This window comes from Andrena cerasifolii, chromosome 12 (assembly GCF_050908995.1).
Source record: "Andrena cerasifolii isolate SP2316 chromosome 12, iyAndCera1_principal, whole genome shotgun sequence".
In the NCBI taxonomy this organism is placed as follows: Eukaryota; Metazoa; Arthropoda; class Insecta; order Hymenoptera; family Andrenidae; genus Andrena; species Andrena cerasifolii.
Genome location: NC_135129.1, coordinates 10,464,474 through 10,487,334, shown reverse-complemented (window position 1 = coordinate 10,487,334; position 22,861 = coordinate 10,464,474). Strand labels below are relative to the sequence as shown.

The 22,861-nt window shown below is 47.1% G+C and overlaps 3 protein-coding genes and 1 long non-coding RNA gene across 7 annotated transcripts; 2 read left to right on the top strand and 2 right to left on the bottom strand.

Annotated features, from left to right (window-relative positions):
- Nucleotides 1–54: 54 nt before the first annotated feature.
- On the bottom strand, nt 55–4,302 carry Med24 (mediator complex subunit 24). 3 transcript variants are annotated; one of them, XM_076823652.1, is made up of 12 exons: nt 4,110–4,302; nt 3,806–3,988; nt 3,597–3,722; nt 3,193–3,529; nt 2,696–3,118; nt 2,436–2,619; nt 1,989–2,361; nt 1,461–1,909; nt 1,307–1,399; nt 944–1,234; nt 411–858; nt 55–329 (listed from the first exon to the last, which is right to left on the bottom strand). In XM_076823652.1, exons 2-12 carry the CDS (start codon nt 3,980–3,982, stop codon nt 183–185), a joined length of 3,048 nt encoding a protein of 1,015 aa, XP_076679767.1. In that variant the 5' UTR covers nt 3,983–3,988; nt 4,110–4,302; the 3' UTR covers nt 55–182. The 3 variants fall into 3 exon arrangements, with proteins under 3 accessions (XP_076679767.1, XP_076679768.1, XP_076679769.1); XM_076823653.1 differs by having other exon boundaries at nt 3,806–3,957; XM_076823654.1 differs by lacking the exons at nt 3,806–3,988; nt 4,110–4,302 and having other exon boundaries at nt 3,193–3,423; nt 3,492–3,529; nt 3,597–3,695.
- A 1,703-nt stretch (nt 4,303–6,005) lies between these two features.
- Nucleotides 6,006–14,876, top strand: LOC143374997 (uncharacterized). The gene is made up of 5 exons (XM_076823669.1): nt 6,006–6,619; nt 9,430–9,877; nt 10,314–10,579; nt 10,717–11,254; nt 13,647–14,876. Exons 1-5 carry the CDS (start codon nt 6,500–6,502, stop codon nt 14,060–14,062), a joined length of 1,788 nt encoding a protein of 595 aa, XP_076679784.1. The 5' UTR covers nt 6,006–6,499; the 3' UTR covers nt 14,063–14,876.
- Nucleotides 6,989–7,432, bottom strand: LOC143375004 (uncharacterized). Its single transcript, XR_013086781.1, has 3 exons — nt 7,378–7,432; nt 7,168–7,224; nt 6,989–7,070 (listed from the first exon to the last, which is right to left on the bottom strand). It is a non-coding gene; the product is annotated as an uncharacterized LOC143375004 (long non-coding RNA).
- A 1,346-nt stretch (nt 14,877–16,222) lies between the features above and the next one.
- Nucleotides 16,223–18,251, top strand: Dnapol-alpha50 (DNA primase small subunit). Of its 2 annotated transcripts, XM_076824089.1 has the most exons (7): nt 16,223–16,304; nt 16,378–16,484; nt 16,596–16,746; nt 16,816–16,991; nt 17,058–17,256; nt 17,334–18,019; nt 18,100–18,251. In XM_076824089.1, exons 2-7 carry the CDS (start codon nt 16,388–16,390, stop codon nt 18,117–18,119), a joined length of 1,329 nt encoding a protein of 442 aa, XP_076680204.1. In that variant the 5' UTR covers nt 16,223–16,304; nt 16,378–16,387; the 3' UTR covers nt 18,120–18,251. The 2 variants fall into 2 exon arrangements, with proteins under 2 accessions (XP_076680204.1, XP_076680205.1); XM_076824090.1 differs by lacking the exons at nt 16,223–16,304; nt 16,596–16,746 and having other exon boundaries at nt 16,388–16,484; nt 16,793–16,991.
- Nucleotides 18,252–22,861: the final 4,610 nt, after the last annotated feature.

The window sequence follows — 22,861 nt, the reverse complement described above, 5'->3', positions numbered from 1 at the left end:
GAGTTTTTCTGCCACCCTTGGGAGGGGGGGAGGGGGCATTCAAAACGATCGAAATAAATTGTATTAAACTCGTGTATTTTAAAATAATTATGTAACCGACGTTTCATTATTATTCATACTTATCATTAGTTTCTATAAATTAGCATGCTCGTCCAAAAGAGCGTCCGATGCGTTATCAGTGCTTACTTCGTGGGTTTCAAAGTGATATTCCTCAGCATGCATAAATCTCGCGCCGTTGCTTTTCGACCAGCTGTTGTCTGAATATCGTAAAATCTTAGGAGAATATCAGTCGTGAAAAATTCGGGCAGTGCTTTCAGAAGACAAGGGACCTAAAAGCACAGAAGCAACGATGCACCCTCGATCCTTCAATCTCTGGTGTTGCGGCGCTATACAGAACGATCGTGACTCACCAATGTCTGTGGCATTCCTTGCAACACAACGCGAGTTCTGTCTTTTCCACATTGCACCATTAGACGCAGAAACTGAAGTATAAAATGAGTCTGCTGGGATACCTCGCCGTCTCTGCCAGCCAGAAACGTGAACATCATGAACAGTCCGTTTACCGACGACAGAAGAGGATCCCTCAAGACAATGGTCTTCTGCCCGTTGTTTGGTCCTTGGGCTTGTGGACTTTGCGAGCCAAAAATGGCATTGGAATCGCCTGCCTCGTTTAGTCTAAGAATCTTATTTGCTGGCACACCCAGGGCGTCCAGCTCGTCAGCATCTAAATCTCGTCGCACCCGTTTCCTGCTGTTCCCACGATACGGATTCGAATTGTTATATTCTAACGTAGAAAATATACAATACACGCATAATTTCGCTAGGATCGAGGACTGTGGCTCTACGAGGTCTTCGCTCCTGTAAAAAGTACGAAAAGTATGTCAGGCAATGAAGATTCGAAGGAATAGCGACTAATTATCAGCCAAGAACAAACGAAACTTACTGTACTGGGTTATATAAATATTGTGGAATGACATGATTTATGAGGTCTAAGGTACAGTTCTCGATGTCGAGGTGAAAAATGGCAAATGCTAAGTCCACAGCCTGATCTAGCTCCTCCTGGTAACGATACTTCAATACCTCCTTCACTATGTTCGAAACGAACCACAGTGATCCGCCAGTGTTCAGCAAAGATTCCAAGGACTGTGTCGCTTGGATATTTATCCACCCCCGATAATTGATATTCCTCCAGACGGTTTCCAGCTGCTCCAGTACCGGTTGCTTCGATATAATACTGACGGAAACAGGCACCCTCAGTCGCGACAATGCAGACTCGATGTCGATCAACTAAAATTCGGCTACATACCTGTGTGACATCGAGAGCACCTTGGTCTTCGACTGAGTGGGAGGGTGGACGTCATACTGCATTTTACGAATGATTTGGGACATCAAACTGGACCTAAAACAGAATCGCTCTGCTTTAATTAAACAGCTCTAGCAGCGTTTTCCAGGGTACTGACCTTTCTTTAAGATTGTCCTGCATGTCGTCCCCTGGAAGAGGCGTTAGAAAATGCTGAACCATGTTCATGGGTTTCAGCAGCGCGTCCTGGTGAGTGATGCTCATGTACGCGCAAAGCCAGGCTGCTGCACAAACCGGCAAGCAGCAAGCAGTCGCGCGTAAGCCGTCCAAAGCTCTCTTCACGTCGCCAGCACCGAGAACATCGCTCTCCCACGCACAGAGGAGCTCCTTCACAGCACCCATGGCCGACTGGCACGCGATGTGCCACTTTATGTTGCTAGACTTGAAGTCGGGGTCTGGAGAATTGATTTGCGCCAGCAACGCATCCACCCTCGCGGGATCGATGTTCAGCAACATCTTCTGGGGTGACTTTGGTTGGTTCCGTTCGGGCATGCACTCTCGTACCCACTGCTCGAAGAAGGAATCTCCTCCTCCCTCCTCTAGAACGGCCTGGAAGACACAATCTTGTAAGTTACCTTACTTACTTATAAGGTAACGCATTCGTCCAGTCACGATTCTTCTAACTTACATCAGATCCATACGTTTGCACTATCGAGCACAGCATCAGGAACGACACGTCGAATAACATCGCTCTGGTAGCTGCGGTCTTTGGTGGTACAGGTTCGTTAATCTGCTTGCTGCACTCGTTGAATTTGATCAGTTTGGTGACGAAAGTTTTCAGTTTCCCTTCCACGGTAGCTACAGCCAGCATCAGCTCGAAACTCTTTCCAGTTAGGACCTGGTACAACATGCTCAGCAACGCCTCGTGTATTTTCGTGTAGTCGGCGTTGAGCGTTTTCAAGATCCCAGACAACGTGGGCTCTGCTCGCACGATTACCTTTGGAATCGAAGGTGTCGACGTGGAAGACTCTAGCTTCTGCAAAGTCGCGGTGACACCCTCTCTGTAACGGAATTAAAGGGGTTGTTAACTGGATGATTATTAATGGTAAGGTTTCACGAAAACGTCGATGGTTACCTTCTACTGCTCAGCTGTTTCGCCTGCTTCTCCGTGACCAGGTTTACTTTCTGCAATGCGTTCAGTAAGCACTCGATACTGTTGCAGGAACACGCAGTGTCCATTATATCTAGGAGGGGCGTAAATTGCAGTACAATTTCGAATGCATCGAGGATATCTTGGGAATATTCCGATTTATCGTCACCTAGAAAGACGTGTATTACAGAAATTTAATGTACGGCGTACGTACGATGGCAGGAGGCATGCAATTCATTACCAACCATTCGCATGAGCCACATGGAGCTCCTTTAAGATAAGGGGAACTTTTAGAAACGTGAAAGCACCCCACTGTGATTCCTTGAACGTCCCAGTTACGTTGTGCAGGCACATTAGACACGCGCGTATTATTTCGCAATACAACCTCGCGTTTGAGTAACTTTTCAGCCTTTGTACCATTAACAACTGATTAACGAATACAGCAGTCTCCGTGCTAGGGTTCAATAACACTTGAACCGCGAATAATGGTTGCAAGCAGTGCGTTATGGACTCCATTTGAGTCATCTCGGCGGACAGGGCGAGACATTCCACCTCCAAATTGCACAGTTTTTTAAGAGAGTCTTCTATGGGCACAGAAGACTTCAAACTGCTGGTTTTCAGCAGCCCCTCGATTTCTTGGCATTTCTTCACGACGTCTATGTACAAGTCTAAACCCACAATGCCAGTGTTAAACACACGGTAAAAGAGAATGCTAATAAAGCGCCATCTCGTTCGCGATTACCTTTGTCGTCATATTTGGCTAAGTACATCATCGCGCAAAGAAAATCTGAGCTGAGCATCTGTTTCAATATACTGGCTGGCTTATCCATCAGCTCTGTTGGCTGTGGAGTCAGCGGGCTGCTCTGAGGCATTTTAGTTAGCGTGTGCAAGTAACACTGTAGCAGCCAATGTACGATAGACAGAACTGCGGCTGCTAAGAGATCCTCCTCGGGTTTACCACGACAAGTTATACCTACTTGGATAGATTCTAAGAATTCTAGTAAACTTAAGATACAGTGAGGCTTGTGAAAGGCATCGTACTTGCTTATTCGTTGCAGCACAGCAGCATAAGAGACCAACTGAAAATGCATCCACCCTTAACAAAACGCTGCGTTGGTAGTATAGTAACGCGCGAGTAACACATACCTGAGAGCTTAAAGAATGTTTCAAGTAAGATAGCACTAACTGATTCGGGCCTAGTCCTACTAATGCTTGCTGCAATATACAATCAGCTAAATTATATACATCTCCGCTGACTCCTCTTGGTAAAATCTGCAAGGTAAAGCGCAGGTGTACGAACGACTGTCTTCGATCACAAACACCATTGATATTCTGTAGCCAGGAATAGTACTTACTGTTTTAATATTAATACCCCATTGCAAATCACTCCAACGCTCTCTCCATGCCCGCAGCAACAGAGCCTTTAAACTACTGGTCTTACTAGTTACCTTAGTCTCCATAGCTGATGTTAGAAGGTTACACATAATTTCTCCTACGTAAGTAACGTCTGTAACATCGTTAACCACCAACATAAACAACTGTAACAATTAATTCTGTACAAATGATACAGTGAGGAAACTACGTTAATTTACATTTTACGCGACATCACGGCAGAAAATGAATTTCTAGGATTCCTAATTACAGTACTGTTCTGCCTACCTCATTTCATAAAGTTTAATTATTTAATAAATTACTATAACTGGCATATTTTCAATCGGTTTTCGGAGCGTAACCTTTCCACAGCGGCCATGATCAGCGCCATGGTATATCTGTCGATTGACGGGCAGCTACATAGTTAGGCGAGATGCGATTCCGGGAACATCAAACGAATAATCGATACGAAATTGCGATATAAGTTTCAATGATTTTTCAAACGTCAACGACCAGCGTTTCAGTCTAGACACCGCACCAAACTTCTGGCCCCTCATGCTCTTTTGAAAACGTTAGAAAAATGTCCCTTTCTCAGTATGCTCCATAACGCACGCATTTCTCCGCCTTTGAATAATTCAAAATTTAAAAGTTCGTAGCACCACCGACTCATCATGATTTACCAAGCTGTGTAAATCTATTTCCATCGCTTGAAGGTTAGGTAAGAAATGTATGCTGGCAATTTTCATCGCATTCTATTGCAATCCAACGTTGTTTATCGTGTCGGCAGTTCTTTCTATGAAAAAATGGGCGTTTGTACAAGAAGGGCACACGCGCTTGGCACCGCCTTTTACGCGTGGCATGGATGGAGCTTCTTAGTCCTCGTTGGAATCCTCATTGCAATCGGGCTATTTTATTACAACTACATACACGTATGTGTATACTTTATTAGGATAATCGTAAAATATTTTTCTATGCAATATTAAATACGTTAAGGGGCTGTTCCGATCTAGAGCCCATAAAAATAGGTGATCTTTAAGAATTAATTCAAAGAGAACTACTACATATAATATAATGGGACTTTTTGCATTGAATTAAGGATGTCTTAACCTATAGTCGTTAAAATCGAGGCGTCAAAAATGGCATCCAAATCGGTGGAACTTGTAGCATCTAAACCATCGGTGAAATAAAAAACAATGACAGATTTAATAATCTGGGCATTAAACTCGCTCGTGGACTGACCAGAAAAAATTAAAAAAAAATTCCTTTTTATGAGAAAATAACGACACGAAGTTTCAAATCACTTTGTCCCTATCTTTTCGAAAATTGTAAATTTTCACTTTTTTTAAATTCCTTTTCAAATTCCTTAATTTGTCCAATATCTTACAGAAAACCTGAACCCAACAACGACCCGGATTCCAGGATACACCTACCTGACCCTTTTTCAAGTCGAAATATACGAAGAAAGGTCTACGACCTAATGTATTTCATGGTGGGGGGCGTGGAAGGGGGTGCATTCCATCTGAAATTCCACGTTTCATAATCGCCTTGCTGGATGCTACCGAGCCACACCAAGTGCAACATCGTTTCTTCAGGAGCAAGCAGGAACACCTACCAATTCAATTCTTTTCTTACGCAATGCTGAAATTCTATAACATAAGAGCCTCGTATCTACCGAATAAGAGCAACGCGGAACGTGTAAACACAAACTGACAGCGAAAATGCAACAGTGTTCGCGAAACATGGAGAAAACTCGGCGTATGAATCGTATCTGAACGTTTTGTTCCGTTAGACCCGGGGTTAGAAGGTATCCCAGTGACTCACTAATATGTACAGAATGCGTCGTGCGTTTCGACCAAAATCGATCGCACAGTTATGTAACGTCAGACCCTAAATCCGTGTTTACCGTAGCCAGTCATCAGCGCATATCAATTATCAGCTGCCATTGCAGTGAGCCGTCAATCGTCATCGTGAATCGATAAGCCTGACCCCCGGCACCTGACCGCCGACTTAAATTCCCAAAAGGAGAATGGACATTTCTCCGTCAACGGGGGGCCGAGGTTTCGTCAGATTCAAAACCGCGGATTGATCCACGACGACGCGACGCGGCTCCCGAGGCGAGTCGACCTATCGTTGCACAGCGCTCCCTCGGCCAATCGTTCCTCATCAAAGTGGTGCGCCTGTGTGACGCACTTAGTGCCACGCTGGCAGTTGAATTGACAATAAGCGTTCGTGCGTCTCGCGCTCCCCGCGGAAAGCAGAGCACGGCCCCTGTTCGCGGTGGTGTTGAACGAGGAGAGCGAGTTTGTTCGAAGGGCGAGTGCTGGAATCGCAGGGCGGTCGGTGTTCGAGAGGGCCGTGTCCCAAGCGGAGGCCCGAGAGATGCCCTGGTGAGCAAAGCAGGCATCAAGAGCCCGAGAACCGGTCTCTGGCTGGCGCTGGCTCTTCGTCTATTGCGCGAGAGGCTTCAGGGTGGGGCGAGGAGGAGAAACGGAACGTCCGCTCTGTCTGGCCGTGAAGGGGTTCTTTTCCTGCCGTTAGTCGACTGGCGTGCCGTATCGTGGCCGAGAGCTGCACCGCGTCTGTGCAGTGGAGTGTGTGTTTTTCATGGAAGCGTAGAGTAGCGTGGCTTTCACGGTGCGTGTAAGAGAAGTGTCGCTCACACGGCTATCAGCGTCGGGATGACGTCGTCGGATATGAACCTGATGGACCTGCTCTTCCCGCGGGAGGACTCGTTCCTGAAAGGCGACGTTAAGGACGAGCCCTTCATAGATCAAAGCTACGGCGACGACGCCATCGCGGTGAGTAAGCCGCCCATTAGCTTCCCATTTCACCTGTTCCTTCTTTCGCTGCAAACTCCATGTCCCTTCTGAATGAATTCCTTCCTCAGGCCAGAATACATAGGTACGCGCTCTTCTGTCGCGCACAGCGGAGATACCAAGATCGTTTTCGTGAACTAGCTTTTTTCCTCGGCACGTCGCGGGAGTAATCGCCGATCGGGGAAAACCGAGAACGCCAGCAACGCCTTCCCGAATATATACTATCTTCGAAGATCCCAGAACTTGGAAGTGGAATGGAGAATGGAGACTACTGAGTGTATCCAAGATTATTACGCCGTGGAGCGTCAATGCCCGTATTCGTTCTTTCAATATTTCGTTAACGATGCCTGGTTTTCAGCGAGATACCCGGGCCATCGGTGATCGACGATACGCAAAAGAAACTCAGCCCCTATCGGGCTTGTTATCTGGAATGCTAATGCAGGGGATAATTTCCAAGGCTGTAGAAACCTTTTTAAACATCGACTCATGCTTTACGCAACACTTTTGGTACGGAGGAGCATCGTAAATACCAGGGAACTGGCGCTACGATATCGTTCGCCCCGGTATTAACGTCCAAGGCGAAACCACTGTAATCCAAACAGTCGATTAAAGAGGCGAAGATTCGTTTTCCTTCGAAACGGCGATTGCGAGCCACGAAATGAAAATAAATGCCCGCAATACCGTTCAGTGACGGGAGAACGCTCGACTCTCGAAACGCGAAAAGTAATGGTGCATTTCACCGTAGCCTGTGTGCCACTTTCCTCGTGTCTTTAACTCCCCTGTTTAACTATCGAGTCGGAGCGGAGCGTCTGTTGCTTTCGTTGCTAACGATTGTATTCAATTATTCCCACTGGCCGCCAGGCGTTCCATATTAATCGCTCAGGGGAAACGTGTGACGCATGTTTTCTATCCTAGATCTCGGGCAGACCGAGTGTTTACCGTAGCTGTTTCAATATCCGCGACGATTAACCAAAACTTACCGTCGCACGTGCATTTCCTGCTAAATCCACTGAAACATATGGTGCTTGAGCGCAGCCCACGTGCGTAGCGCCGCGGCCACATTCTCGCTCCCGCTAATCGGACGTCAGGTTTCTGTCGATCATCGCAGCTTATCGTGGCAGGTTTTTTTCAGAAATAAATTATCGTCTGTCAGCAATGCGAGAAATATTGCGTCGTTGCCAAGTGTCGAAGGAATTTATAAATGCGCGTTACGTTTTAACAAGTATTTCACTGGTTCCGGAAAGCTACTAAATGCGAGAAGCAGAATATTTCTACGCCTACAGAGTCGTAAAAAGCGATCTATCCATGGTCTATTTTTCTTTTATCTATCTGTTGATAGGGGGATTCACCAGAATACCATCGTTACGTAATCACGTCGGGCTTTTTGTAACATATGGAACGGCCTGCTGCACGTGCCGGTACCGCGAGCACCGCCATATTGGAGCGCCTGTTACCTGTTCGGTGAACGTCTAACTCCACATGCTGGCTGAGAGTCCGCTACGATGTTGGAACTTCTTTGAACGAAAAGTGTTTAAAATCGATCGCGACAACGTGACGTTCCATGGCACAGTCGTTGTTGCGGCTCTTCCTTTGGCTATTGATAGCTGCCCGTGAATAGTTTATAGCGTACCCTTGGTCAATTTATTATGTTACGCGTGGTGGAGGTAGATGCCTTTAGGTATGGAACCGGGACGAGAATGCGAACTTACTCATCATGGCCGGTGACCTTCGAAATACCGTTACCTTGCGGGACTTCTTGTGCGCAATCTAAAAAATCGTGCCTCACTTTTGCCAGGAACAATCGAATACGAACGCCAGCGCTTTGCTCCGAGTTCCAGTTAACACTTCGCACGGCAATTTTGAAAGCGAATTTGGGGGAAAGTATTTCGGCACTGGCACGTTCCGCGTTAAAAATTCGAGGAACAGAGACGCGTTGCCCGACGGTTCTTTACATTCCCGACGGAAAAAGAAATAGACAGGTTGCCTGGAACTTGTTCCGCAGAAGGCGGACTTGGATCGGTCATGTAAATACAGGAGCATCTTGCGTTAGCTCAGATTTATTTTTAGCCCTTTTAAAGACGTATGGAGAAAACGCGTTTTAGATCCGACAGAGATATCGGTAAGTTGTAAACGATTTCTCTGAATCTACACGCTTCTCACTTCCAATACCATTCGTCTTTGAACCGTGAGTAATTCCAAGTCCCGCCGTATAATGGTAATTAATTTCCGACCGTTCTTTGCCTGTGGTTCAAGGAGCTGTCGCAGAATTCTGAAAACCGAGCGAGCCTATCTCGCGCACGCCACTTGACTATATTTACCATTCCTCGAAAACTAGGTTACCCGACACTGGCCAAACGCTCGGTTCACGCGAGTCTGCCGACAAGCCGCCACACGAACGGCCATTTCTTAAGCTTCGCTAAGTTGATTAGCCCAACTTTCCGCCAGGGATGCCGAACTGGAGCATGCGATCATTAACAGAAACTGTAACGTCTGAGCGCCACGGGAGCTTGAATTCCCTGCAGCCGCATCATGGTCCCAAGCCTAAGCGCGGATCCGCGGATCGGTCGGGTCAACAATCTGATCTAAATGAGAAACCGTGCGCGAAACGCGAGCCAAAGAAATCAGTAAATCTCCGTTGCAACATCGCCGGATCCCAGCTATTGTAGTCCCGAGTAAAAGTCTCGCTGTTAGTCGAGGCGGACTCTGGCTATTCCCCACTATTCGCGTTGCAACGGACCCGCGAATATCTGCTCGCTTCTAAAGTAATCTTACAATCATGCTTGCTCTTCAAGGCGGAGGAATGGCCGACGAACACGGACGACTTCCTCGACTCGATCTTCAAGCTGGAGGACAATCAGTTCAACCTGATGCAGGATGACCTGGAGACGATCCCGTCCTCGTCCTCGGACAGCGGTCTCTCCAGCGCGCTCAGCCTCTCCTGCGAGCAGCAGCTCAGCCCTCTTCTGCCCATCGAGGAGGATCAGGTGGAGATCAGCAACTCAGAGATCAGCAGCCCGCAGAACTTCATGGACTTTGACCCGCTGGGCAGCCCGAACCAGTCGATGGGCAGCGTGGACAGCCCAGTGAGGTCGGTGATCAGCTCGAGCATGGGGTCGCCTGCTACGGACGTTGCCGAGGAGATGGACGTTGAGCAGACTTTCGTGGCTGTCGTGAACCCCAGCAACACCCTCGCGGACGTGAACGCGACCATCGTGGCCGAGCAACCGATGGTTGATTTAGGTAATCATTGGTGCCCTTTGGCCCCCTTTCAGGAACGTTATTAGGTAAGCAGAGGGAAGTTTGCAGGGATAGTAGAAGCTTCTGATATCGAGGAAGATACTTCGAGTGCTTTTAACAATTGTTAGGAATATTCATGGCTAGTCGGGAACAGCAGATGTTCTCCGAGGAATGCGTGTCGCAATAAAACGCGACGCAGTTACTATTCGAGCTGGTGTGATGAAACGATCAATCTTTTGGACAATGTTCTGCAACTCGTCAGATGAATGCGGTTTGAACAGCTGCCGTGTGTTTGGCCGGTTATTAGAACCGAAGGCACTTAAATTGAGCACTGCCAATGAGACAATAGATTCGAGAAAGAAATAGCCCGTGATCCACTGTAAGAGATGGAAAAATTGATACAGAAAATAAGAGACGTTCCTTTCTTGTAATATTCCAGGGAAAACACCGAAGCAAATACAAGTCGCGCCCCAAGAGAATAGCACAATAAATGTCCGTAACATCGCCTACAACGGCAAACGTAATATCAGGCAATTGATACGAGTTACACCAATGGGTTCCGGGAACCCCAGATCAATTCTACTGCCAGTCAGCCTGAAAGACATGAAGGAGGTGCGAACGATCAAGATCATCAACGCGTCGCAGGCGAGGAATCTGAAAGGGTTCAAAATCAACCAGGCCAACATCATCAACAAACCCGTCCAGGTATACACACGCGACAAATTTGCCCCGTTCGTTACTTCCACCTTACAATCATTTCCACGTTCCCGTCGCCGCCCTCGGCTCTCGCCAGAGTGGAATAACTAATCGTGCTATCTGTCCTTTCTTTTCCCGCGAAATAGATGACCATCAAGCAAGAGGACTCGAGCAGCGAGAAGGGCTGCAACTCGAGCGACGAGGTCTCCGAAACTGACTCCCCTTATCCAAGGCTGAAGCTGAACGCGGAGGAGAAGCGCCTGCTGCAGAAGGAAGGGATCACGCTGCCCACGCACTATCCGCTGACCAAGCACGAGGAGCGCGAGCTGAAGAGGATCCGGCGCAAGATCCGCAACAAAATATCCGCCCAGGACTCGCGCAAGAGGAAAAAGGAGTACGTAGACGGGCTGGAGGATCGCGTGAAGCAGTGCACCGAGGAGAACATGACGCTGCTGAAACGCATCAAGGCTCTCCAGTCGCAGAACCAGAGCCTGGCTGGCCAGCTAAAGAGGCTGCAGGCGCTCCTGCAAAAAGGCAACAAGAGCGCCCAGCCTGCTACTTGCCTGATGGTTCTGCTGCTCTCGCTGGCACTGGTCGCTGTGCCAAATTTCAGACCGCACTCCGGCTCTAACAGCGAGCTGGCGCAGGAACAGGAGCAGCCAGAAAAAATGCCACCATTAGCAGGTGAGTGTTTACAGTTCGCAATCTCTTCCGCTCCAAATACAGCATCCATACGAAGCAAAAATGCCTCTTCTTTCTCTTCGAGCGAAATGTAACAGTTCTCCCATCCCATCGTGCCGAGCCTCGCACTGCAAGGGAACGTCAAGCGTCGAGAACGAACGGTTGAATTCAGTTGAATCGTCACGTTCGAAAGAAATGAAAACGTGCCCGAAGCTGACCCAAGAGCGTGCCCGCCGTGCCTTTTTGAACCGTTATATTAGCGGTTACGCGAGCTGGATGAGTTTGATGGCACCGCAGCCCGGGGCCCGGAACGTTGAACCCCCATGGAATTGTGAAAGGCAGACAGCCCTGCTGAAATATTTTTTCCCCTCCCTCGAGCGCTTTCCTTTCGCGTGTCGTGGTTTGCTGCATCTCTCGGCCTCGCTCGTCGCAAGCACGGCCGAGCGAGTTTTTACCGGCACGAGAAATTAAACGGCCAGGCCACTTCTTCTCTTCCTTTTTGCGCCCCCCCCAGCACCTGACCGTGACGTCGCTTCTGCCGGATAAATACGAAAACAAGCGATGGGAAAATTGGTAATAACAACGCGAGGAGGGCAGAGAGGCGGTGGAAGTAACTCGTCGATTAGGAATAGTTAGATGCCCAGATTTCTTTTCTCCAAGGACGCGCAGTCTGGTATTTCTGTTTTCTCGATCCGCTATCGCCACTTACACACGGCTAGAGGAAAAAAAGGTCGTCGATGATTGCCAGACGCTGGGATTGATAATCACATCATTTTTTATTAGCGCAACGTAATTGCGCTGTTGGTTTTATCGAAGCGTTCCGATTGTACCCTTCAAGCCTTTAAGCAACGCTGCTTGAACAATATGCACGAAGATGTAACGAAGGAGGCGGCAGAGGCGATATTGACACGTATCCATTATCTTCAATCGCGATTAGGTAACGGCAGATAATTAAACGGAGTGAATGTTCCACGCCAACCATTGGCTTCTAATCCCGGCATTGTATTCCAAGATGCAGCACAGTGCTTACGGGTTTATAGAATTTCTTCGACTATTTTAATTTCCCTGGAATACGAAATATCGCGTTCAAGTTACTCGTTCCAATGATTCGCCTTTCCATTTACACACGTTTTGAACGGCGCATTCTTTTGTCACGCGGAATGCTCGTAGGGCGAATTCTACAGCTCGCGTTGCGCCATTAGAGAAATATCGAGATACGATACGGTATCAGCAGTATTTCAAATTGCGAAACTGACTCGCTGTGTACGAGCGATTCCGCGACGTAGCAGACTGAAAAGTAGTGTCAACAAGTTTGTACACACTCTGTATTGCATACGCTTGTTTCATTCCTCCCCGCTGAATTCGATCAGTCTAATGATCCATCGAAATATATATTTCCTCTTACCCTCTGTCCGCTTGAGAAAATATTTACCAAGTCGTTTTATCCGGCGATATTTCTAAAGCAATAGCTATGGGATCGAATATAAACAAGTGTACGGTGAAACCGGAGCAGGCTATGAGATCGAGCGGAGAAGTTGCCCAGCTACTTTCTAAACGAGGACCAGAAACCTCAGTTCCTTTCTCTACGCCTCGACCGGCCGATTCTTTTCATCGGTTTTTTCTTCCACTGCTTTCTCAAAGAACGCGAACAAACGAGCCGATCGACGAGTCAGTGACCACCTCCTGCGAATGCACTGCGAAACAAAAATATCCAAGTCGTCTGCGGATTCTTCATAGTTCCCTCTCAACCGCCCCTCGACTTTAGAACGCGCGATCCTTGGGGTGTCATTGAACTTGATTGAAATTCAAACGCCGCTACGTTAGGACCCGGCCGTCCTACGTGGAAAGCTTCGTAACCAGTTCCTCGCTTTGGTTACGAAACAAGCTGCCTGGCACCCACTTAACCAAATAGCCGATGCAGTCGACTAACGTAACGCCATCCACGACACCATGCCTCTTATCTTAGATAATTGCTTTCAATAAACGACAGCAACTATGTAAACGCGATAACTCGGATCGTCAGACGCTACTGTAAAATCCCGGTATTGGGATCAGGTAGTTAACTTCGATGATTATAGAACTTTCAATCTGCTCATAAATCTTTGGAACGGGGGCAGACTTGGAGATTTGCCGCCCCCAGGCTAACAAGTGTCTGCCGCCCTTTCCGTGAAATATCATCAAATCATTTAATATTAAAAGGATTGAGAGAATTTTAAAATTTTTTCGATATTTTAAAAGAAAGACAAGTGAACTGTTTTTAAACTTGCCTCAAGCCTCTGTGTTTCAACTTTTTCAATTTCTTTTCTCTAAAATTTCCCACTCCCCGAACCCGCCACTGATGACTAATCCTGAAGCCTGTTAATGTCAAGAACTATAGTATACGCTTTCGTTGCAGGCCGTTCTCGAACACTTCTGTACACGAAGCAGCTGATGGACGAAGAGCTGCAGCAATACAGCGAGGAATTGCTGCAGGAAGTGGAGGGCCTGCTGGACCACGATTACAGCCCAGCGATCCAGCCACCCCTCTACAAACGTCCTCGCATGGACATCGAACCGCCGTCGAAATCCGTCTCGTCTTCTGATCACGTTGGAGGGACGCTATGGGGCAGGCAGGAGATGGCCGTTTCAAAGCCGAGCAGGAAGTACATCGATCCACCACTGGACGACGTCTGGCCACCGCCGAATCCTGGCGGGCAGAGCGGCGCCAAAGTGGTCGACAAGCTGCAGGCGTTGACGAACGAGTTGAAAATTAACATCTCTGACTCCGAGGGCACCAGAACGGTCCTCCTCAAGGTTCCTCAAGAGCAGTAGATCGCGGGCGGGCGCGTCGCCGCGATAGAAGTCGCCACTGACACGATCGTACTTTTCTATGGCCCCTTTCGACCCCTCGCAACGTGCGTTCACGCTCGTCCAAGATTCACGGCTCGTCACGTCTTCGTTTTCTTTAAAGAGATCTCGGAAACGAATCGCCGAATACGTTTTAATCATAGTTCTCATGCGTTAGATAATTGTAGCAATCCCCATTGAACGAAAAGTCGCGACGGGGTTGGGGCATGGGCGTAAAGCGCGTGTCGATCGTATTTTTTAATCGATTTCGTAGGAATCACTGAGAAGCTGTTCGACTAACACGTTCTTTCCCAATCACTCGATTGAATTTTCATGGAAATGGGGCGCGGATAATTTCGCAGGTCCGTAGTTTTAAGGGTACACGTCCAGCTTTCGGTGGTTTCGCGGCACGCGAGGTCCCTGTGCACCGCGGATCCTGCGTCTCGCGTGTCCGCGTTAAGAGATCGATGTTATCGTACTCATCCGTCATTAATCACGCTCTTATTCGTCGATCGCCCCGCGGTAATTAACGATACCGCCACGATCGTCTCGCGTATTTGATTTTCACCGTCTCGCCTGTTAGTCAGGGGCATCGCATACACAGGTCGATCGTTTTTAGGTGACTTTTCCAAGAGTTTTTATCGATTGAACAATGTTTAAGATTTATCTATTTATAAGGAGAATTTATTACGAGAGTTTTACATTATTGCTGTTGCCGATGGTAAGAGATATTTGTATATAGTTACTATATAGAAGCGTATAAGTGACACGGGGAGAAAGGAAGAGAGAAAGAGCTATTGTATCTTATCGTAGCTTTAACTTCACGAGATACGTTTCATTATTTCATCTGTATTCTACTGTACGCCAGAGGATCTGTATAGTAGATCGCGAGCAAGATCGTTCACGAGAATCGTATGCGCGTTTCCATCCTTTAAGACGCGGTAGATTCCGACCGCTCCGAGGAAGAGTCTCGCGCTGTACACTTTTTAGGAGGCTGGCACGTATCGCAGAGTATATTTCATTGTTATAACCACAGGAGGGGTTCGCAACCGGGCGAACCTTGCGCCACGTTCTCGCCGTGGAACGTACTTTTAAAACGAATACTGCGTGTTATCGACACCAGGCTTTTGAAGACTGTATCATACGTTAGTCGCACTCTCGACATTTTTCTCAAACCTCGAGACGTTTCCCTCGCCTCATCTTCGATTCCCTTGCGTTTAGGTAAGTTAGAGAGATCGTCGAATTTATTTCTACTTTATATACGGCTAGCACGTGGTGCGCGTATAACACACATGCACACACGCAATTATATTCACCGAATTGTAAATAAACACACACACACACATACACACGCAACGTGGAGAATGTTCATTCGTTGTTTAAATAGCTCGTACTTATGTTAATTTCCCTTTCGACGAATGACGAATGGTTCGAGGAAGAAGGCAAAATAAACTAGCATTGCCGACGCAAACGATTCGCGCCCTCGTTTTCATTTTTCCTGCCGACGGCCGCGAGAATCCACGAGGTTCAGGATTTTGTCGCTCTTCCAGAGAATCGTAATCGTGTACACGTATATGTAAAGCGCCGTCGATGTCCGAGGAGCCGCGTGTCGGCGTGCGCCTTTATTTAAATAAGTTCAACGATACATTCCTACCAGTAACGTTTATTCAAAAATAGAACCGTTCTATTTTTGCACTATGTAAAAGGGTTGAAGGTACTACACTCTAAATTTCATTCAGTATACGTGTAACGACATTAAGGAATAAAAAAATGTTACTTGTCGAGAATCGTTTTCACGTTTATTTCGTCCTGTGGCGGATTTAACGGCCGGCCGATGAGCAGTTGCCGCTTGAGGCCCATCTTAAAAAAAAAAACTACCTTTTTCTGTACTACTACACTTAGCCTAATTTTAATAAACTACCTATTCATTTTCCCGAAAAAATTGGCCCCCCCGAAAGTTTGCCACCTGGGCCTTTTCCCTTAAATCTGCCACTGATTTCATTACCCTATTCTGCCCTTCCAAGAAATGAATTTCGAGTGCCAATGACTCTAGAATAGATTTGAAAATCAAACTTGGTGCCATTTCACGTGGCATTCTTGCCGCTCCATCTACAGTCGAGCCAGAAATCATAGTGATATCGACGAAGCACGATTTGCGTGGATCTGCGAACCGTTTGCTTCGTGGTAAATTACCGGGAATAGCGTTTTCCCGCCATAACGTGCCAAGGTAAGCTGTTTCAAACGATGGCAGTGGAATTTACGTTTTTAAATTATTGACACGTAATATATTTTTAATAAAGAACCAACAGCATGGGGGACCTGGCAAATTTGGCTGATTTAATGCCGATCTATTACGCCAGATTATTTCCTTACCACGATTACTACCGTTGGCTCAGTTACGGAAATGGTACGTAAATCGTGCAGCTACTTGCGGCACGCAGCAACTTGTCGGCTTTTACGATCGAAAGCCTAAAACATCCTCATCTCTAATGTGCCTTTTCGATAAATACCGTTCTAGTGAACACGTTCACTCGCAGAGAATTCTCATTCACCCTCCAGGACGATATCTACCTTCGTTTCCAATCCTTCAAGGGTATGAAGGACTTGGAGAATGAGATCAAGAGGCTTCTTCCCTTTAAGATAGATATCGGGGCAGTGTACAATTGCTGGTAAATATAATCTAGAATTACCGAAGCTTCTATTTCCACCGAACAGATTTGTAACTCTGTCACGCTCAGCCCCAAGGATCAACACAAGGGCACAAACTTCCAGCCTGTGGAGAAAGAGCTGGTGTTTGATATAGACATGACCGATTACGACGAAGTTAGGACATGCTGCAGCGGTGCAGATATCTGCTGCAAATGCTGGAAGTTCATGGCGATAGCTTGTAAAGTCGTAGACGCCGCTCTCAGATGTAAGTGCGGATAATAGATTTTCAAGTGTCCTCGAGAATTTTTCAACAGCGTTGAATTTTCATTAGTGGATTTTGGCTACAAGCATATTCTGTGGGTCTTCTCTGGCAGAAGAGGCATACATTGCTGGGTATGCGACCCCGGTGCCCGCAGCCTAGGTGCGTACGAGCGTGGTGCAGTGGCAGAGTATTTGCAGATCATAGATGGCGGAGAATACATGAAGAAGAAAGTAAATCTGGCCGGAGAAAAGATACACCACTCCATCAAGTGTGTGCAAATTTCATCCGTCCAATATTATATTCGTCTACTAATCTTTCACCAGGTACAATATTATCTGATTCCAGGCGCGCACTGGAGATAATCGAGCCTGTGTTCGTTCCACTTTGCGTGGAAGAGCAGAACATCTTAGGGACTGACGAGGGGATAGAGAAATTTGTAAACGTTCTATCCGACGAAGAAGACCGGCGAGAATTGAAGGCACTCTTTGGTCAATGTAAATTCAGCAAGGACAGATGGAGCGTGTTTGTGAAATACATTAAGAGCAAGAAGTTTAAAAAGGTACAGCATTGTATATTCTATCGAAATTCTAATGGTTACGAGAAACGGCTTTCTATGTTTAACGCCGATTTTCAGGGGGACAAGAAGTGGTACCAATACCGTTACCTGATAGAGGAAATAATGATACAGTACGCGTATCCACGGCTGGACATAAACGTGAGTAAGGGAATGAACCATCTGCTCAAGTCCCCTTTCTGCATTCATCCGAAAACTGGCAAGGTTTGCATACCGCTCACCGCGAACACGGTGGATAAATTTCAACCGGAGAAGGTACCGACAATTAAAACGCTGGTCGAGGAAATAAACGAGTTCGACGCGAAAAATAAGGCCAAGGAAGAAGAGGCGTACGAACAGACCGCCAAGAGAATAAAGGACTACCGAAAGACTAGCCTGAGTAAATCGCTCCGCGTATTTCAGGAATTTCTGTGGAACATGGAAATAGAGCGAAAGGGGCAAAGGATTAAAGAAAGTGGTATGTATATTCTGTTGTTTCGTTGCATTGGCATCGAGAGTGGAACTGTTTATGTATGTGCTTTCTCTATTTTTTTTCAGACGAGAAGATGGAGTTCTAATTGCTATTATTTATCGTAATTTTATGATGTTTCAATATGTATTAATGTTTTTATGTTTATTAAAGTCTGTGCGCGATAGCATTGTAAGTGTACAGTTTCCATACGTTTATAAATAAAATTGATGAAAAGCGATGTAACGCGTTTTGTATTACCCTCTACCTTTTCCAGATAACACTGAGACCAATAATTTCGTATCGACAAATACATACGATCTCGATGGAGTCTGTGCTATAAAAAGTTGATTGGAATCAGCAATGCTTGCAATTTAATAAATTAAAAAGTTCCCCAAGATTCGAAGAATGAACGTTGCATGCCAGAAAGACAACTAACGTAGCCAGTGATCCAAGTATTTAAATAGCGAATATTTCAGCGAAGGTACATCGAGACGAAGAGAAGTCCACGATTCGATAACGAATAAGAAGAATTCCCAGCGTAGTTGGAAACGGCTTGATAGATTTATTGACCAGGGCTGTATCAACTCGCAGAATCTGCAACACGCAGCATCCACTTTAAATAACTCTCCACGCAAGAAAGCTACAAAAGCATCCTCCCGACTCCTCTTTACACTCCTAACATCATCCTGATGTGACAATATTAAATAATTTTTACGTATCCCTACTACAGGACATCTACCAAGATCTCGCACACTCCGACTGCACATCCGGTTGGTTTGCGCAAGTTTTACTCGGAGCAAGCGCCTGTCGGCCAGAGAAAAATATTCCTCGAAGCAATATTTGGCTCCGTTAAACAATTTCCACGGGGAGGTTTCGAAACAGAGACTACATCACTGATTTCTGCCGAGGCCTCGGTGGAGGCGGCGAGTCTAAAGGGCATCTAACCGCCGTCGAAGCAGCCGTAATGAAACTACATCGCGATCCCCTTCTAACTGGCTTTATCCATATTTGACTGTTTACTTATTCAGCGGTTTCCCGCGACAAGATAAACCGTCCTCCACGGCCAGACAATCGGCTTGACATTTTGCCATCGGCGAGATCGATTGCCAAGATTTCTAAAAAAAAATCACTTTCTCCCCACGTACGATTCTACCTGGCCAGTGCCCCGTTACTTTTTCCTGTTTTTACGTGAAATACTGCGCTCACGTGAGACGACTCTTTCATCGAGCGCCGGTATTTTATCGTCCCCCGATTAATTCAATCTCGATGGGGCTGCGAAGCGATCTGTAACGCGCGCTGCTTTCCATCAACGTTTCTCTTTTGGCGCAGGTAGACTGGCTGGGAAATGTCGCCAGGGAATTTATAATTTTTAAGAAATTATGACGGGCTAGGGGCCCTGCAAACCCTCGGGTGGAATAAGTCGAATATCGTTGGTCGTTTCGCGAGTCCTTGGCGCAGAGTGTACCCAAAGCCGGGGTATATAAGAGATCGTCTCTGCTTCGACGAAAGTAAATATCCTATGGAAATATCCACGAGTGGTCCCACCCGTGCCGGCAGAACAAACTTTCAGCTACCGATGAAACTGAATAGCCTCTCGAGTAAAGGACATCAAACACCGCTCGGCGTAAAGACGCGACGGTGTCGCTAAACGCGCGAACCAACGATTCCTAAATAGACAACTAATTCGCGCCTACTATTTCGTACGTGATCCCGCTGGCGAGATAAGCTTTCTCGTTACGATTTCTGACCGGCAGCGATACCAATTACGACACCTTGCTCTCGCGGAACGATCTTGGCCATCCAGCAGAAGGAGATTGGACGAGAAATGGGTTAATTGTGTACAAAACGCTGCTTGCTTCCCGGCGCGAGCAGTTATTACCGTTCCCCTCGATAACCAAATAAATTGGGCGTTGCCGCGATCCAAGCTCTTTCCGCGTTTCCGAGGTAAACGTTCATTACGCCGTCTGATTACAGTTTCTCCAATTCGAGTGCGAATTCGCAAACATGAGCAACACGTGCCCCATTCTTTTCTCTTCTCATTAAGAACTAGGTCCATTGTCTTCAGACCGCGAGAGATCGTAAAGCACAGTTACGCGGATCTGCATATTTTTGATTGTTCCGTAACCGTTGCTTATTTGGCAAATTATTCTTAAATGGCCACTAAATTTAGCGCCGTCACGCGAAAGCTTAATTCTCTGCTAGCTCCGAGTTTTTTTATCATCGAGGAGGAAGAATCTTCGGCCAGCAAGCCTCAGCGATGCGAAAACTGGACGTAGATTGGTCTCGCTTCATCTCAAACAGTTACTCTCCACCCGAGCGCTAATTGGACTATTTCGCGCGTTGCTAAAGACGGCACGGTATTGTGGACAGCCTGCTGAAAGAAGCAAAAAAGAATCATTCCCCCCACCTGTAGATGGTGTAGTCTGGAAAATTTAAATCATCCCTCACTTTCCACCGGCACGCGACTTTCAAAATTCCTCGGAATGACTTCATCCCGCTGCACTCGGATAATTTCTACAGAGAGCCTGACGAAAGTATTCGAAAGTTCATAGAATCCTGAGGCAGAAAAGTTAACCTAAAAATCGTGAAAGTTTTCACGCGAGAGGACGATGATTTGTCAGCTCTGGAAATGAGATCCACGTTACCGAAACGGTCGTTTCTGCGTCAGAGTTATCGGCGGCGATGGGATCTAGGGATCATAAATCATACGATAGTTTTCTCTCTTCGAGATTAATAGAGAGAGAAGCAGATCAGTTACCACGAATTTCAAGAGGATGTGCTCGTGGAAGCAACAGAGCTATTTTTCAAATATTTCAACACCTCTAGAGAAATGCTTTTAACGCTTTCAGGATTCATCAGAAGGTTCGAGACCTACCGCTTTGAAAGAACGGTCCGAGGCGATTAAGAGCCTTAATAGTACATAATTATTGGAATAAATGTGCCCATTTTTCTTTTTTACCGCCTCGAAACGTCAGCTCATCAGCTGTGACAATTGGGATGAAGGAGCGTCCCGTGCACATTGTCGCAAGAAAGTCGACATCGATCTTCGCCACGTCGTATCCATTACACTCGCGATAATGTGGGTGGATCTCGATGGAAAGCGAGTCGAACGATCCGTGACTTTTTGTCCAACGATCCTCCGTGTATCCTCATATTAGCAAAGTCTGTTCGCCCGAGGCCTCGCGCGAAAAAAGTAATCCCAGCGACGAGTTGGCCGTAATTACGGTCCTAATCGACTGTGTCCAAGTGTCGGGATCGTTATGGAACTTGGCAAGTAGATTGAACTGCCTTTTCGATGTTAATTATTATCCGTGTTTTCTACACACTTTCGTCCAATCACGCGACTTTTCAGAAGCGCCGGTTCCGAGACGTCGCAAGCACTCATTGCCGAGCCTGTCCTTTCCGCGCAATTTCGAGGCGAGATTCCTGGCTTCTCTTTGTCGTGCCTCCGTTTCAGGAAAGGCTCGTTTCTTGCAGCGCGGCTAGATGGCGATTCATCAGCCGCTGAGTCACTTCCCGATCGTCGGAATCGATCGCGGCTCGTTTCTTCGCGACCGTCGACCGAATACCATAAACGCCATAAACGATATCCTCGTAGATCTCGCAGCGTTACGCATTTGAAACGTCGATCCACGAATGTGGGTCAGCCGTTGGCACGGAATCGTTATTTCTGACGTTGACGATATAATCGATCCTCGTTTCGCAACAAACAGAAACAGCGTCGCGTACTTTCTCTTAAATATTACTAATTTCATGCCCGTGATCTTGCCGTCGACCGTGTAATAACGAAAAACAACCGAAGCACGAGTGAATTCCGCGGAATCGATTTCGATCGGGGCACGAGGCTCGGGAGCAGTGAAAGTAATGGAGGACAAACGAACGATAGGTCAGAAAAGAATCGTTTACATCTACATAAGTACCTAAGAAACAACAAGGACCCTCCATCTTGGACGCATCGTTATCCACAGGATTCTCTGGTTGAAAACGGCGGATAAGAGACCATTGTTTCGTGCGATCGCGTAAGAAAGACGTGTGCAGCCACCGTTTACAGTTAGACGTGCAGGCAGACAAGCCAGTTGGCTCCTCTTCGCCAGCTTCTCGAGCGTCCCGTAGATTACAAACAGATTAAGGCCGTGGCGAACGTGACGCGTGTTCGGAATCCTCTCGATTTTATCTGACCGGCAGCGTAGCAGAGCAGCCGAAGGAACGAGATGTAGATAAACGGTGAAAAATCGTGGCGAAGGGGCGGCGCGCGGGAAGCCTCGCGAAATCTGGGTCTGCGCGTGCGCGGAAATTCACCGGCGAAACACTTTCCACGGAGCTGGTACATACGATCATCTTCGACTAGGTAATCGCTCGAGACAACGACTTGCTCGACGCCCTGTCTTTAATCAAATAATTGAAGAGAAACGCCACGCTTTCGAGAGGAAAGCAAACGGTGGCTTAAAACGGATCGTCTGTCACGAGCTGCTTGCTTGCCGCGTAATTACTTGGAAGTTAGACGGGCAGCCAGTGCCATTACATCTGCCCGAGTCGTCTCAACCGTCCTAGCCAGCGCTATTACACGGACCAGTTAAAGTGTTGTTCTGATTAGCGGCAACGATGCCGGGAATCGTAGCGATGCGCTCCATTATACACGCATATAGAAATTAATGGCCTACGATCCGAGCACGTCCCGCGCTCCCCCCCCCCCCCTGTTTCGTTTCATTCTCATAGTCATAACACGCCCCGTAATCCGCGCGCGAATGCAACCGCCTAATTATTATCGTTTCTAACGAGAATAAACGGTCCCGCGCGTTTCCAATCTGTTCTGGTCAGCCTCGCACCGACTCTTACTTTTCTCCGTAA

Coding starts and splice junctions, on each gene's coding strand:
- Dnapol-alpha50 (XM_076824089.1), top strand. CDS start 16,388: ATGGGGGACCTGGCAAATTTGGCTGATTTAATGCCGATCTATTACGCC. Junction 16,992..17,057: donor CGTAGACGCCGCTCTCAGAT/GTAAGTGCGGAT, acceptor AATTTTCATTAG/TGGATTTTGGCTACAAGCAT. Junction 18,020..18,099: donor GCAAAGGATTAAAGAAAGTG/GTATGTATATTC, acceptor ATTTTTTTTCAG/ACGAGAAGATGGAGTTCTAA.
- Med24 (XM_076823652.1), bottom strand. CDS start 3,982: ATGTTGGTGGTTAACGATGTTACAGACGTTACTTACGTAGGAGAAATT. Junction 2,362..2,435: donor AAACAGCTGAGCAGTAGAAG/GTAACCATCGAC, acceptor ATTCCGTTACAG/AGAGGGTGTCACCGCGACTT. Junction 859..943: donor TATTTATATAACCCAGTACA/GTAAGTTTCGTT, acceptor TACTTTTTACAG/GAGCGAAGACCTCGTAGAGC.
- LOC143374997 (XM_076823669.1), top strand. CDS start 6,500: ATGACGTCGTCGGATATGAACCTGATGGACCTGCTCTTCCCGCGGGAG. Junction 9,878..10,313: donor GCAACCGATGGTTGATTTAG/GTAATCATTGGT, acceptor GTAATATTCCAG/GGAAAACACCGAAGCAAATA. Junction 11,255..13,646: donor AAAAATGCCACCATTAGCAG/GTGAGTGTTTAC, acceptor CTTTCGTTGCAG/GCCGTTCTCGAACACTTCTG.